Source organism: Entelurus aequoreus, linkage group LG21 (assembly GCF_033978785.1).
Source record: "Entelurus aequoreus isolate RoL-2023_Sb linkage group LG21, RoL_Eaeq_v1.1, whole genome shotgun sequence".
NCBI lineage: Eukaryota > Metazoa > Chordata > Actinopteri > Syngnathiformes > Syngnathidae > Entelurus > Entelurus aequoreus.
Window position 1 is genome coordinate 8075567 of NC_084751.1, and position 17062 is coordinate 8092628.

A 17062-nucleotide genomic window follows, 5' to 3' on the forward strand; every position below is an offset into this window, starting at 1 on the left:
CAACTAAGATGTATAAAAAATATAGTAAATTGCAATAATCTCACCTCAAAATGTAGTGTATATTACCGTAAATGTAAAAAGAGTACTGCTGTTTTTATGGTTAAAAAAAATCAGCTCAGTTGCCAGAATTTTACTGTAAAACTTACATTTGCTTTTTATTGTAAATAAAAACAATTTTACGCACTTGAGCTGCCTGTTTGTGTTTTCAACAACAGGTGTAGATTTTTCAGTGCATTACTGTAAATGCCAAAACGACACCACAGTTTATTACAGTAAAAAAAAAAGTATAGTTTTTTTTTTATATGCATTTTATTAGTAGATTTTTTTTTAAACTAAAATGTATAAAAAATAAAGTAAGTTGCAATAATTTCACCTCAAAATGTAGTGTATATTACTGTAAAAAAAAGAATACTGCTGTTTTTATGGGAAAAAAAGGTAGCTCAGTTGCCAGAATTTTATTGTAAATTTTACATTTGTTTTTTTACTGTAAAAAAAATTAAAATGCAATTTTACAGTAAAATTTTGGCACTTGAGCTGCCTGTTTGTGTTTTCAACAACAACTGTAGATTTTTCAGTGTTTTACTGTAAATGCCAAAACGACACCACAGTTTATTACAGTAAAAAAAAGTATTGTTTTTTTTAATGCATTTTATTAGTAGATTTTTTAAAAACTAAGATGTATAAAAAATATAGTAAGTTGCAATAATGTCACCTCAAAATGTAGTGTATATTACTGTAAATGTAAAAAGAGTACTGCTGTTTTTATGGTAAAAAAAAAGCAGCCCAGTTGCCAGAATTTTACTGTAAAATTTACATTTGCTTTTTATTGTAAATAAAAACAATTTTCAGCACTTGAGCTGCCTGTTTGTGTTTTCAACAACAGGTGTAGATTTTTCAGTGTATTACTGTTAATGCCAAAACGACACCACAGTTTATTACAGTAAAAAAAAGTATTGTTTTTTTTAATGCATTTTATTAGTAGATTTTTTTTAAACTAAAATATATAAAAAAAATATAGTAAGTTGCAATAATTTCACCTCAAAATGTAGTGTATGTTACTGTAAATGTAAAAAGAGTACTGCTGTTTTTATGGTTAAAAAAAGGCAGTTCAGTTGCCAGAATTTTACTGTAAATTTTACATTTGTTTTTTTACTGTAAAAAAAATTAAAATGCAATTTTACAGTAAAATTTTGGCACTTGAGCTGCCTGTTTGTGTTTTCAACAACAGGTGTAGATTTTTCAGTTTATTACTGTAAATGCCAAAAACGACACCACAGTTTATTACAGTAAAAAAAAGTATTGTTTTTTTTAATGCATTTTATTAGTAGATTTTTTTTCAACTAAAATGTATAAAAAATATAGTAAGTTGCAATAATTTCACCTCAAAATGTAGTGTATATTACTGTAAATGTAAAAAGAGTACTGCTGTTTTTATGGTTAAAAAAAGGCAGTTCAGTTGCCAGAATTTTACTGTAAAATGTACATTTGTTTTTTATTGTAAATTTTAAAAAATATGCAATTTTACAGTAAAATTTTGCCATTTGAGCTGCCTGTTTGTGTTTTCAACAACAGGTGTAGATTTTTCAGTTTATTACTGTAAATGCCAAAACGACACCACAGTTTATTACAGTAAAAAAAAGTATTGTTTTTTTATATGCATTTTATCAGTAGATTTTTTTTTAAACTAAAATGTATAAAAAATAAAGTAAGTTGCAATAATTTCACCTCAAAATGTAGTGTATATTACTGTAAATGTAAAAAGAGTACTGCTGTTTTTATGGTTAAAAAAATGCAGCTCAGTTGCCAGAATTTTACTGTAAATTTTACATTTGTTTTTTTACTGTAAAAAAAATTAAAATGCAATTTTACAGTAAAATTTTGGCACTTGAGCTGCCTGTGTTTTCAACAACAGGTGTAGATTTTTCAGTGTATTACTGTAAATGCCAAAACGACACCACAGTTTATTACAGTAAAAAAAGTACTGTTTTTTTTAAGTGCATTTTATTAGTAGATTTTTTAAAAACTAAGATGTATAAAAAATATAGTAAGTTGCAATAATTTCACCTCAAAATGTAGTGTATATTACTGTAAATGTAAAAAGAGTACTGCTGTTTTTATGGTTAAAAAAAATCATCTCAGTTGCCAGAATTTTACTGTAAAACTTACATTTGCTTTTTATTGTAAATAAAAACAATTTTCCGCACTTGAGCTGCCTGTTTGTGTTTTCAACAACAACTGTAGATTTTTCAGTGTATTACTGTAAATGCCAAAACGGCACCACAGTTTATTACAGTAAAAAAAAAGTATTGTTTTTTTATATGCATTTTATTAGTAGATTTTTTTTTAAACTAAAATGTATAAAAAATAAAGTAAGTTGCAATAATTTCACCTCAAAATGTAGTGTTTATTACTGTAAAAAAAAGAATACTGCTGTTTTTATGGAAAAAAAAAGGTAGCTCAGTTGCCAGAATTTTACTGTAAAATGTACATTTGTTTTTTATTGTAAATAAAAAAAAGGTGAAATTTTACAGTACAATTTGGGCACTTGAGCTGCTCAACAACAAGTGTAGATTTTTCAGTGTATTACTGTAAATGCCAAAACGACACCACAGTTTATTACAGTAAAAAAAAGTACTGTTTTTTTTAAGTGCATTTTATTAGTAGATTTTTTTTCAACTAAGATGTATAAAAAATATAGTAAGTTGCAATAATTTCACCTCAAAATGTAGTGTATATTACTGTAAATGTAAAAAGAGTACTGCTGTTTTTATGGTTAAAAAAGGCAGTTCAGTTGCCATAATTTTACTGTAAAGTGTACATTTGTTTTTATTGTAAATTTTAAAAAAATATGCAATTTTACAGTAAAAATTTGCTACTTGAGCTGCCTGTTTGTGTTTTCAACAACAACTGTAGATTTTTCAGTGTATTACTGTAAATGCCAAAACGACACCACAGTTTATTACAGTAAAAAAAAGTATTGTTTTTTTTAATGCATTTTATTAGTAGATTTTTTAAAAACTAAAATGTATAAAAAATAAAGTAAGTTGCAATAATTTCACCTCAAAATGTAGTGTATATTACTGTAAATGTAAAAAGAACACTGCTGTTTTTATGGTAAAACAAAAAGGCAGCTAAGTTGCCAGAATTTTACTGTAAATTTTACATTTGCTTTTTATTGTAAATAAAAACAATTTTCCGCACTTGAGCTGCCTGTTTGTGTTTTCAACAACAACTGTAGATTTTTCAGTGTATTACTGTAAATGCCAAAACGGCACCACAGTTTATTACAGTAAAAAAAAAAGTATTGTTTTTTTTTATATGCATTTTATTAGTAGATTTTTTTTTAAACTAAAATGTATAAAAAATAAAGTAAGTTGCAATAATTTCACCTCAAAATGTAGTGTATATTACTGTAAAAAAAAAGAATACTGCTGTTTTTATGGAAAAAAAAAAAGGTAGCTCAGTTGCCAGAATTTTACTGTAAAATTTACATTTGTTTTTTATTGTAAATAAAAAAAAGAAGAAATTTTACAGTAAAATTTGGGCACTTGAGCTGCTCAACAACAAGTGTAGATTTTTCAGTGTATTACTGTAAATGCCAAAACGACACCACAGTTTATTACAGTAAAAAAAAGTATTGTTTTTTATTAGTAGATTTTTTTTTAAACTAAAATGTATAAAAAATATAGTAAGTTGCAATAATTTTACCTCAAAATGTAGTGTATATTACTGTAAAAAAAAAGAATACTGCTGTTTTTATGAAAAAAAAAAAAAGGTAGCTCAGTTGCCAGAATTTTACTGTAAAATTTACATTTGTTTTTTATTGTAAATAAAAAAAAGAAGAAATTTTACAGTAAAATTTGGGCACTTGAGCTGCTCAACAACAAGTGTAGATTTTTCAGTGTATTACTGTAAATGCCAAAACGACACCACAGTTTATTACAGTAAAAAAAAGTATTGTTTTTTTTTTAATGCATTTTATTAGTAGATTTTTTTTAAACTAAAATGTATAAAAAATATAGTAAGTTGCAATAATTTCACCTCAAAATGTAGTGTATATTACTGTAAATGTAAAAAAAGTACTGCTGTTTTTATGGTTAAAAAAAATGCAGCTCAGTTGCCAGAATTTTACTGTAAATTTTACATTTGTTTTTTATTGTAAATTTTAAAAAATATGCAATTTTACAGTAAAATTTTGCCACTTGAGCTGCCTGTTTGTGTTTTCAACAACAGGTGTAGATTTTTCAGTGTATTACTGTAAATGCCAAAACGACACCACAGTTTATTACAGTAAAAAAAAGGATTGTTTTTTATTAGTAGATTTTTTTTTAAACTAAAATGTATAAAAAATATAGTAAGTTGCAATAATTTCACCTCAAAATGTAGTGTATATTACTGTAAATGTAAAAAGAATACTGCTGTTTTTATGGTTAAAAAAAAAGGCAGCTCAGTTGCCAGAATTTTACTGTAAAATTTACATTTGTTTTTTATTGTAAATAAAAAAAGAAGACATTTTACAGTAAAATTTGGGCACTGCTCAACAACAAGTGTAGATTTTTCAGTGTATTACTGTAAATGCCAAAATGACACCACAGTTTATTACAGTAAAAAAAAAAAGAAACTTTTTTTTTAATTTAGAGAAAAATGCTGTAAAAACCACAGTAAATTTCACAATTTGACCATGAAATCTATTGCTGCTTTTACATTGCACAATTTGATGCATAACTTGCTTTGAAATCATTAGTATTAGTATGTATTTCTATTTAAAGAATGGTTTGAATGTTTGATCATATATTTTTGCATAATTAGACAATATTTAAGTTAACATCATTTGCGAGTACATGGAGTACATATATTTATTTTCCCCCAAAATAGAAAAGTAATATATTTCGTAAAAAAAAAAAGGTACAGTACTTTATTTACAAATATTATTTCCAGGCTTTTGAGGGCCAAATAGAATGAAGTGAGTTTGACACGTGTGGACTAAAATATGGCTTATCGGCCTCCTTGACTACTACTAATCGGTATGGGACCTGGAAAAAGGACATTTGGAGACGTGTCACCTGGAGAGGATGTAACCAGTTCCAGCGGTTTGTGGCGTCCTTGATTTTGAGGAGCTGCAGCACTCTGACGAAGGTGTTGGTGTGGTGGTACGGCAGCACGCAAGCCAGCAGGCTGTCGGGGTTGTACAGGTGGACGTGGAAGCTGCGTGCACACAAATAAACAATACATTTGAGGGAAATCGGCCGCATTATGAGCATGGCTGATCGGCAGCGTACCGGTGGACCAGCCATTCGATGCACTTGTGCGCTGGTTTGAGGAGGAAGTACGGGGACAGGCGGGTGAGGAACAGAGCGACGTCAGCGTCCAGTTTCTGGTTGACCTCCTTGGACTGGACGCTCCGTTCCAGCGTTACCGAGGCCCGGCTGAACAAAGAATCCTGGAACTCCGAGAAGGCCGGTTCCATCCCCAGAAGTTCCTCCAGCCCCGTGCAGCCTGCAGAGGAGCGAGAAGAAGAAGTTGCAAATGTGGAACACGACAATGGCGGGGTCTCGGTCAGACTCACCGAGAGCGTAAAAGGTGCTCCTGTCGATAGTGGCCGCTTCTTTGGGGTCAAAGAGGAGCGACGCGACCTCCGTTCGTGTCAGCAAGTCGGGGTCACTCTGAGGCAGCGCCAGCCGCTTCAGCTGGTGGGCTAACGACGTCATGATCTGCAAAATCAGTGCAATACAGTTGTACGGGTTACCGGTATTGGTATAGTACCGCGATACTAATGAATCATATTCGGTACTATGCCGCCTCCGTCGTCGTCACGTCGTGACGCTGCTGGTTTTACGAGCAGAGGAGCATGTTCGGCAGCGCACACACAGAGTACTTACAAGCAGACACAGTGTGTAGACAGAAAAGGGAGAACGGACGCATTTTGGCCTAAAAACTGACGATAAAGGTGAAGTTATAACACTGAAACACCCTCAAGAAGAGGTGCTTTAAGACATGGCTGGCTAGCTAACGGCTAACGTCCATCCACAGTGTTTTCGCTACTTCTAAATCACTAAATGATACTTCTTACAAGTAGGACGAGGAATAGCTAAACATGCTTCACTACACACCGTAGCTCACCGGTGTCCAGTGTTTCCCATAAACTGCCAAGATACCTGTGGCGGTGGGGGCGTGGCCACCATGACATCATCGAGTAATTTGCATAATTTACTACAATGATATGATTTTCTCTAAAAAGGCTCAAAAAATGTATACTTACTAATTAATAACAGTTTTCTTTTAAACGTCCATCCATCCATCCATTTTACAATATAATTACAACACTTTATGTACATATTTATATACAGATTTGAACAATAAGTTATTCACTGAAATATATTTATTAATTGTGGTTCTTACAAAAAATATATCTTATAAAATATAAAAGCTAAAATGTCTTTTAAAGCTCTGCCCTTTTAATTAGTGCATACTAAATCATTTAACTTTAGCCTACTACTACAACCATATTATTTACCAGCAACATAAAGTGAAACAGAGGCAGAGGTGTCCTGCCACAGTCAGTAACAAATAAACAGAAAACAGTAGTGGTCAAATACAAATAAGGCAACAAGAGAAGTATCCTACACTTCTCTTTTGTAAAGTAAATGTGAACAGCCGATATGGGCATCTACATCAACTATATGATTTGCCTGAGAAGCTTGACAGGACAAAAAATAAATAAAAACATTTTAAAAAATCTATTTGTGGCGGACGTAATTCTTTGGTGGCGGGCCACCACAAATAAATGAATGTGTGGGAAACACTGGTGCCACAATGTAAACAAACGCCATTGGTGGATCTACACCTAACATCCACTGTAACGATACAGAGTACAGGAGTGTATCTATGCGATACTACTATGATTATATCGATATTTTCTTGCATCACAAAATCTTTTTATTCATATTATGTTTATAAAGTCAGTAAATACGTCCCTGGACACATGAGGACTTTGAATATGACCAATGTATGATCCTGTAACTACTTGGTATCGCATCAATACCTAAATGTGTGGTATCATCCAAAACTAGAGATGTCCGATAATATCAGTTTGCCGATATTATCGGCCGATAAATGCGTTAAAATATAATATCGGAAAATATCGGTATCGTTTTTTTTATTATCAGTATTGTTTTTTTTGTTGTTTTTTTATTTTTTATTTTTATTAAATCCACATAAAAAACACAAGATACACTTACAATTAGTGCACCAACCCAAAAAACCTCCCTCCCCTCACTCATTCACACAAAAGGGTTGTTTCTTTCTGTTATTAATATTCTGCTTCCTACATTATATATCAATATATATCAATACAGTCTGCAAGGGATACAGTCCGTAAGCACACATGATTGTGCCTGCTGCTGGTCCACTAATAGTACTAACCTTTAACAGTTAATTTTACTAATTTTCATTCATTACTAGTTTCTATGTAACTGTTTTTATATTGTTGTACTTTCTTTTTTATTCAAGAAAATGTTTTTAATTCATTTATCTTATTTTATTTTATACATTTTTAAAAAAAGTACCTTATCTTCACCATACCTGGTTGTCCAAATTAGGCATAATAATGTGTTGATTCCACGACTGTATATATCGGTTGATATCGGTATCGGTAATTAAAGAGTTGGACAATATCGGCATAGCGGATATCGGCAAAAAGCCATTATCGGACATCCCTATCCAAAACTAATGTAAAGTATGAAAGAAGAAAAGAATAAGTGATTATTACATTTGAACAGAAGTGTGGATAGAACATGTTGAAATAGACAAAAACTAGATATTAACAGTATGTTACTGCATACTAATTAGGAGCCTTTGTTTCATTCATTCATTTTTTATTTATCTCCTTCATTGATGTGCATCTTTAATCGATAGACAATTATACCTCAATTTTTCAATTATACATTTACACAGCAATGCCTGAGAAGGAGCAGGAAGAAGAAAAATCTTATATTTTCCTGCCCCCTTCAAGATAATACATAGTCTTACTTAATGGATATCATATAAATTAACAATTACATTAGAGATGTCCGATAATATCGGTCTGCCGATATTATCGGCCGATAAATGCGTTAAAATGTAATATCGGAAATTATCGGTATTTTTATTATCAGTATCGATTTGTTTTTGTTTTTTTATTAAATCCACATAAAAAACACAAGATACACTTACAATTAGTGCACCAACCCAAAAAACCTCCCTCCCCCATTCACACTCATTCACACAAAAGGGTTGTTTCTTTCTGTTATCAATATTCTGCTTCCTACATTATATATCAATATATATCAATACAGTCTGCAAGGGATACAGTCCGTAAGCACACATGATTGTACGTGCTGCTGCTCCACTAATAGTACTAACCTTTAACAGTTAATTTTACAAATTTTCATTCATTACTAGTTTCTATGTAACTGTTTTTATATTGTTTTACTTTCTTTTTTATTCAAGAAAATGTTTTTAATTTATTTATCTTATTTTATAATTTTTTTTAAAAGTACCTTATCTTCACCATACCTGGTTGTCCAAATTAGGCATAATAATGTGTTAATTCCGACTATATATATCGGTTGATATCGGTATCGGTTGATATCGGTATCGGTAATTAAAGAGTTGGACAATTTCGGAATATTGGATATCGGCAAAAAGCCATTATCGGACATCCCTAAATTACATCCAAATATAATGAAAACAAACAAAAAACACACAAAAAAAACACAACAAGTGCAAAACTTCATGAAGTAATAACCAAACAAAAAAAAGTAATATACACCTCACGGGATGATACAAAACAAATACAAAACCGGGCAAAAAATAAGTAAAATAATAAATATAAAGCAAAATGTAAACACTTATGGCTGTCAATTTGATCTTATTCTTCTGTCTATATATATATATATTTACAGTCTTTTATCTCATTGTAAAGAGAATTCCATAACCCCCACCACTGATATACACATTTGTTTTCATTATAATTTGTTTTAAAGTTGTCCTTGAATACTTATGTTTGAAATGACCTTTTCTTCTATGCTCTTCATTCTCAGAAGTGATGACAAACCTTTTTTGTAAATTAGCTGGTAATGTTTTACTGTTAGCCTTAAACATGACACATAATGTCTGTAACTTTACTAGCTCCTGTCGTTTCAATAAACCAGAATGAATAAATAATACTTACTACTAAAAGACAAGTTGTCTAGTATGTTCACTACTTTATTTAAGGACTAAATTGCAATAACAAATGTAACCTATTTGTATAGACTTGCCTCTTTGTGATGTTAAGTTCCTGTTATAAGCTGTTATACAGCACATGTCTTCTGCTCTTAGCGCCTTCAAAATAAGAGCTCAAGGCTTATAACAGGAACTTTACATCACAAAGAGGCAAGTCCATAAAAATAGGTTACACAAACATATGTTAAAATGTAACCTAAGATTTGTTGTTTAAATAAAGCCAATAATGCCATTTTTGTGGTCCCCTTTATTTAGAAGAGTATCGAAAAGTACCAAAAATACCAAAATATTGGTATCGGGACCACACTACAGTGGAATAATTATGTCTCAATAGATGAATAAACAAGTAATATACTTGTCTTTCGACTGATTGCATTCACGTTTATTGAACACACAAATCTATGGAAAATTGTGTTATGAGTAAAAAAAAAACAGTAAAAGTTTTACAGCTGCTAATTCGCACATTTGGAAAAAAGTCCTTACAAAACATAGTTAGTCAAATGGTTTGTAGTTTGCGAGGAAGTCTAAAGTTTGACCGAGGAGTGTCTAAATGTGAAATAAAAACGACTCGAGTATCAAATATAGGAGATTGTGTGAAGTTAGACCACATAGCTTTATTAGCTTTTTAGCATGTGGCTAGTTTACCGAATAACGCACGCATCAAGCTACGACAAACAATGCTGGGTATTTAACAAAGTTCCACCATATTAGGACGTCATTTATATGATAAGAAGTTGCAGCCAAACCTGTTAACTTGTTTTCTTCAAAACATGTGCGAGACCCGTGGATGTGATGACCTGGTGCCGGCCGGACAATGATCACTTCCGGGTCACGTCTTCTTCGCACAAGCAGAGATGGTTCTCGGTCGCTCACATCCGCCTTCGTCTTTGAGCGAAAAACCATCTTTTTCACATGATGAGAAAGGGAAAGATGAATAAACACTACGGGAAAAAAATGCATATCAAGAGATAGTACAGTCACAACTAACAGTTATAAAAGTTAAAACACTTTTACTTTATTTTTTATTATTATTATTATTTTATTTTTATTTTTATTGACATCCAACATCAAACATTCCTATCCATTATATCATATTCACATACATCATATATCTGTTGTCTGCCCTAAATGTCAAAATATATTTTTTGGGTTATATCCCAACCATACCACCACACCCACCTCCCCCCCAAAAAAGAAAGAAACAGCAGAAAAACAAAATAGTATTTTCAAATACATCAATTAAATAAATAAATAATAATAATAATACAAATTAAAAATAATACATTATTAATAATAATAATCAGAAATTTACTTTATTTTATTTTTATTTTAGTGTAGTTATCATGCCAACCGCATGGGGGCGGGTAGCTTAACTTTAACGCTATAAAAACAGTTCCACTTTACTAATTAACGAAGAAGAATGTGAAACCCGAGCCCGGCGCCGTATTTAAATGTTGGTTCATCGACGACTTTAAGGAGATTATCTCTTATTAAACAAAACAAACGCGGTAGGTGGCGCTCTTTGGTGTTGCTAGGTCGCTACATAGCTGCAGTCAGTGATTATATTTAAACAGGTAGCATTTTGAATTGAGTGAGTCATCTCGAAGCTAATGCTAGCTGCTAAATTAACAACACGTTTGGACTTCGCGGGACTCCGCCCACCTCGGAGTGTGATTGGTCTATGCGGACGCCCATCTTACTAAACTCCGCTGTGATTGGTTAAAAGTTGACACTGCCTCTTTAAATGTGCAAAACATGTTTCCAAATGTCAAATTTGAATGTAGTTAACATCTGGGTCAGTATTAGAGCAAGTTTAAGCATAAAATGTTTTGCCTGAATGTGAAATGTACTTTGTCTTGGCGCCCTCAACAGGCGAACTCGAGCAGTGCTTCGGCCTAAAAAGCCTTTAATTGGCTCAAAGTGCGGACTGCTGGCTAATCCAGGTTCACAGGAGGAGAGGCTGAGTGGCTTTTAGCAACACAACAGAACAGGGACAGCCCACACTGTGGTAAGTCTCCTCCCCTACTTCCTCCTTATGCTCGTCAGTTGTCAAACATGTTGGTCCGCACCGGCTTAGTGTTCAAGTTACCTGTACTTTCACCTGTGTGGAGGGGCGGGGTTTAAGCTGCTCACTGGCCTGTGGCACCAACTGAAAGTTGGGTCTGGTATGGATTGCGTGTGCCTTTCCTACTTGGAATGAGTGTCGGTGAGGAGGATCTGCAGAGCTGGGGCTGGACTGACCTGTGTGTATGCCCACCTTTTTATCGTGCTTTTAGTGCAGCTGTAGCTAGTGACTTCTACAGAACTTGTGTGTTTTCTTGTCCTCCTGTAAAAGTATCGACCGTAATCTTCGGACTATAAGGCGCACTTAAAATACTTTCATTTTCTCAAAACTCGACAGTGTACCTGATGTACGGAATACTTTTGGTTGTGTTTACCGACCTGGAAGCTATTTTATTTGGTACATGGTGTAATAACGTCAGGTTCAAACACCAAACTATCTATTACACAAGACAAGAAGAAGGAATCAAGCAGAGACAGAGTTGAATTTTACTCATGAGGAGAGACGTATTGGGCTGTACACTCAGTTACAGTTTCCCCCTACGCTCTAAGGTACAGTCCCACGTGCTCCTCTATTTATTCGGGAGGTCCCTAGTTAACATCACTGAGGCTGTAGACACAATACATGATTTTTCAGAATGGAAATGTGCTGACACTCGTGATCTCGCCCTGTCTCTGTCCTGTCCGCGCCGAGGTACTCGATGTCCGTCCTTGGCTGTCATGTCAGCAGGCGGGGTCTGGAACCAAACTGCTGACAAGAGAAAACTCGCAAAGCAAGACCACAAGTTGTCTTTGCACAGATAGAAAAGTACAACTTCAGCACAATTGATAATAACTATAGCAACGGCCTTTAAGCATAAGAGTTGTGTGATAACTTATACATAATTATTCTAACAAATAAGTGTGACCGGTACATGGCAGTCACACATAAGAGATACGCGTAGACTGCAATATGACGCCGGTAAACAACACCAAAACTTTAAATGTTCCATTGAGAATATAAAAAAATGACCCACGGTGCTCAAAAAGCTATGAAGCCACACCACTTGATGGATTGTCGGCGCGTTACGGCTACAGTAGTCGGACGTACTCTTCAACATACGAGTGTTAGAGTGTGAGTGTGTGTGTGTAAGGACCGCTAAATGGCAGCTATTAGCAGACATTTTATCGGGCGTTTTGTTTTGCAATAATATGCAAAAGCAACTTTTCTTACCTTCTGATATCTGCTGATGTGTATTTGGGATCTGCATAAGTCCTGAACATTTGCACGCCTCTGTAGTCTGTGCCGTTGTCGATGAGCTTCTTCTTTTTCTCTATCTTCTTGTTATGGGACATTCATCCTCCGCTGTTGCCATTTCTAATATAAAGTTGTAACTTATAACTGTCAGTAGACTCGCTATGGAAGCGCTAAAACTGTAGTGAGTTTAAATTATTCACCCACAGAACTTTAGTTATTAGAGAGCAGTGTTTCCCATAAACTGCCAAGATACCTGTGGCGGTGGGGGCGTGGTTATGGGCGTGGTCACCATGACATTTGCATTATTTACTACAATATGATTTTCTCTAAAAAGGCTCAAAAAATGTATACTTACTAATTAATAAGAACAGTTTTGTTTTAAACGTCGATCCATCCATCCATTTTACAATATAATTACAACACTTTATGTACATATTTATATACAGATTTGAACAATAAGTTATTCACTGAAATATATTTATTAATTGTGGTTCTTACAAAAAATATATCTTATAAAATATAAAAGCTAAAATGTCTCTTAAAGCTCTGCCCCTTTAACTAGTGCATACTAAATAATTTAACTTTAGCCTACTACTACAACCATATTATTTACCAGCAACATAAAGTGAAACAGAGGCAGAGGTGTCCTGCCACAGTCAGTAACAAATAAACAGAAAACAGCAGTGGTCAAATACAAATAAGGCAACAAGAGAAGTATCCTACACTTCTCTTTTGTAAAGTAAATCTGAACAGCCTATATGGGCATCTACATCTACTATATGATTTGCCAGAGAAGCTGGACAGGTCAAAAAAAAAAAAAAAAGTTTTTTATTTGTGGCGGACGTAATTCTTTCGTGGCGGGCCGCCACAAATAAATGAATGTGTGGGAAACACTGAGAGAGTTCCGGTGGGACGGTTTTCCACGGGACACATTTCGGGCGTTGTTGTTGCACTAGTGAGCCACGGATGAGGAGATGCTGCTCCATTATTGATTGAAGTCAAGTCTGAATGTCATTAAAACAGTTAGCGCCATCTTTTGACACTTCTTCCACTCCCGTCCCTGCACGCTACACCGCTACAACAAAGATGACGGGGAGAAGACGCTGTCGAAGGTGAGCCACGTAAATAAGACCGCCCACAAAACGGCGCATCCTGAAGAGGCTGTCAGAAAGCGACTTGAAGATGATCTGTAAAAGATCATCTATGCAACATGTTGACCAAAGAACCACCATTACATGTTATGTAGACCACAAGGAACTATTTTACATTTAGAAAGAAAAAAAACGATACCTTTAAAGGCCTACTGAAATGAATTTTTTATATTTAAACGGGGATAGCAGATCTATTCTATGTGTCATACTTGATCATTTCGCGATATTGCCATATTTTTGCTGAAAGGATTTAGTATAGAACAACGACGATAAAGATCGCAACTTTTGGTATCTGATAAAAAAAAAAGGCTTGCCCCTACCGGAAGTAGCGTGACGTAGTCAGTTGAACATATACGCAAAGTTCCCTATTGTTTACAATGATGGCCGCATGAAGTGAGAGAGATTCGGACCGAGAAAGCGACAATTTCCCCATTAATTTGAGCGAGGATGAAAGATTTGTGGATGAGTAAAGTGCAAGTGAAGGACTAGTGGGGAGTTGAAGCTATTCAGATAGGGAAGATGCTGTGAGAGCCGGGGGTGACCTGATATTCAGCTGGGAATGACTACAACAGTAAATAAACACAAGACATATATATACTCTATTAGCCACAACACAACCAGGCTTATATTTAATATGCCACAAATTAATCCTGCATAAAAACACCTGCGTGTTTGTTATGCTAGCTCCTAGCTCCTCTGCTAGCTCCTAGCTCCATAGAACACGCCAATACAATTCAAACACCTGATCAACACACACAATCACTCAGCCCAAAAGACCGTTCACCTAACCCAAGGTTCATAAAGCTTATATATTTAAAAAAAGTTACGTACGTGACGCGCACGTACGGTCAAGCGATCAAATGTTTAGAAGCCAAAGCTGCATACTCACAGTAGCACGTCTGCGTCTTTGTCATCCAAATCAAAGTAATCCTGGTAAGAGTCTGTGTTGTCCCAGTTCTCTACAGGCGTCTGTGTATCGAAGTCAAAACTCCTCCTGGTTAGAGTCTCTGTTATCCGAGTTCTTCCATCTTGACTGCATCTTTCGGGAATGTAAACAAAGAAGCGCCGGCTGTGTACGTGTTGCTGCTGACTTCCCTCGCAAAATAGACGCTTCGCACCGACAACTTTCTTCTTTGCTTGCTCAGCTTCTTTCTCCATAATGCAATGAACATAATTGCAACAGATTCACCAACACAGATGTCCACAATACACCCAGAATGAGATGAAAACAGCCATTTCGTATTGGCTTCAATGTGGAAGGCATACCCGTGTTCCCCGGGCTACGTCACGCGCATACGTCATCCTCAGAGGCGTTTCGAACCGGAAGTTTAGCGGGAAATGTAAAATGTCACTTTATAAGTTAACCCGGCCGTATTGGCATGTGTTGCAATGTTAAGATTTCCTCATTGATATATAAACTATCAGACTGCGTGGTCGCTAGTAGTGAGTTTCAGTAGGCCTTTAATGCGCCCTATAATACGGTGCGCCCTATGGTCCGGAAAATACGATACGTTATTAACTTCACAAACCGAAGAAGTTAACCCGACCCGTTCCTCAGATCCAGTTACTGGACAGCAGTGTCGGACTCGGACAGCGAGAGCGGGACCATGTCCAGGCACAGCCTGCGCTTGGATGAAGGCCTGCTGGACCGCAGTCTGCCTCTGGGCAGCGCATCCTTCAGCGTGGTGGGAAGCGGCTGGAGAAACACCAGGTAGACGTCAGCACTACGCGTCCTCGTTTTAAGACCAGTTGAAAAATGACAAGAATTGACATTTTGACCTTGCTTTAAAACAAAGGTGTCAAACTCATGGCCCTGGGGCCGGATTTGGTCCTCGAAAGCCTGGAAATAATATGTATCAATAAAGTACCGTAACTTTCCTTTCTAAATGTATTCTTTCTTTCTATTTTGGGAGATAGAAAAAGATATATACTCCATGTAAACGCAAATAATGTTAACTTAAATTGATCTTTTAACTTTGATGTTAAATTAAATATTGTCTAATTATGCAAAAATATATTATCAAACATTCAATTATTTAAATAGAAATAAATAATGATTTCAAAGCAAGTTATCCATCAACGTAAAAGGAGCAATAGATTTCATGGTAAAATTGTGACATTTACTGTGGTTTTTACAGCATTTTTCTCTCAATTAAAAAAACACTCCTTTTTGTTTTACTGTAATAAACTGTGGTGCTGTTTTGGAATTTACAGTAATACACTGAAACATCTTAGACTTAGACTTCCTTTTTATTGTCATTCAAATTTAAGATAAGAACAAAATTTCGTTACATAAGCTCATGGTAGTGCAGGATAAAAAAAGCAAAAAGGTGCATATATAAATAAATAAATATATATATAAAATAAAAATAAAAAAATAGATTACTGTACGGATAAATATATTGCACTTTTTCACATGCGTCCACGTTTATGGATGTATGTTATATTGTCTTTTTTATTCCAGCGAGTTACAGTTGTTGTTGAAAACACAGGCAGATCAGGTGCCAAAATGTTACTGTAAAATTGCAGTTTTATGTACAGTAAAAAAACAAATGTTAATTTTACAGAAACATTATTTTCTTTTACTATTAAAAACAGCAGTACTTTGTTTCCATAATTTTTCCAAAATGGCGCATCCTGAAGAGACGGTCAGGAAGCGACTTGAAGATGATCTGTAAAACATCCACGGAACTTTTTGAGCAAAGAACCATGTGGACAATTATCATAATATGACTCTTTTGAAGATAAATCCTTGCAATTTTTCAACGTCTTAACATTTGAGTCTCACCTGTTGAATGTGAAACTCTTCTCCCCCCCGCCAGGGCGCTGAAGTCTCGTCGTTCTCAGCAGCTGTCAGTCTCCTGCTCCGAGTCCGTCCTGGTCCGCACGCCGCGTAAACTCCCCGGACACTCGCTCCACAGCATGGCGTCCGACGCTTCGCTGCTCTCGTCGCTGCTGGACGAGTCCTCCATCCAAGAGACCACTGTGGTGGACACCTTCTGGGGTATGAAGCATGTGTCATCTTCACACTATTTTAGATCATCAGTCAGATTTTACAGTAAAAAAACTGTTAGCTCAGATGACACAATTTCATTGTCAAAACAAGTTATTACTGATTTTCCACTTAGAGCAGGGGTCACCAACGCGGTGCCCGCGGGCCCGTAAGGACCAGATGAGTAGCCCGCCGGCCTGTTCTAAAAATAGCTCAAATAGCAGCACTTACCAGTGAGCTGCCTCTATTTTTTAAATTGTATTTATTTACTAGTAAGCTGGTCTCGCTTTGCCCGACATTTTTAATTCTAAGAGAGACAAAACTCAAATAGAATTTGAAAATCCAAGAAAATATTTT

The 17062-nt window shown here is 34.9% G+C and overlaps 2 protein-coding genes across 11 annotated transcripts in view; one reads left to right on the top strand and one right to left on the bottom strand.

Moving 5' to 3' along the window:
- heatr1 (HEAT repeat containing 1) overlaps positions 1–10138 on the bottom strand; it is an 85368-nt gene extending 75230 nt beyond the window's left edge. For all 4 annotated transcript variants that reach the window (XM_062030717.1, XM_062030719.1, XM_062030720.1 and 1 more), the window contains exons 1-4: positions 10011–10138; positions 5567–5711; positions 5280–5496; positions 5064–5205 (exon numbers count right to left, since the gene is read on the bottom strand). In XM_062030717.1, coding sequence (XP_061886701.1) covers positions 5064–5205; positions 5280–5496; positions 5567–5708 — 501 coding nt within the window. In that variant the 5' untranslated portion in view covers positions 5709–5711; positions 10011–10138. The remainder of the gene's footprint in view (positions 1–5063; positions 5206–5279; positions 5497–5566; positions 5712–10010) is intronic.
- A 499-nt stretch (positions 10139–10637) lies between these two features.
- Positions 10638–17062, top strand: part of LOC133638279 (SUN domain-containing protein 2-like) — a 29446-nt gene continuing 23021 nt past the window's right edge. For 4 of the 7 annotated variants that reach the window (XM_062030721.1, XM_062030723.1, XM_062030722.1 and 1 more), the window contains exons 1-3: positions 11355–11507; positions 15272–15424; positions 16536–16717. In XM_062030721.1, the coding sequence (XP_061886705.1) occupies positions 11461–11507; positions 15272–15424; positions 16536–16717 (382 nt within the window). In that variant the 5' untranslated portion in view covers positions 11355–11460. The other 3 variants (XM_062030726.1, XM_062030724.1, XM_062030728.1) reach the window with 3 other exon arrangements.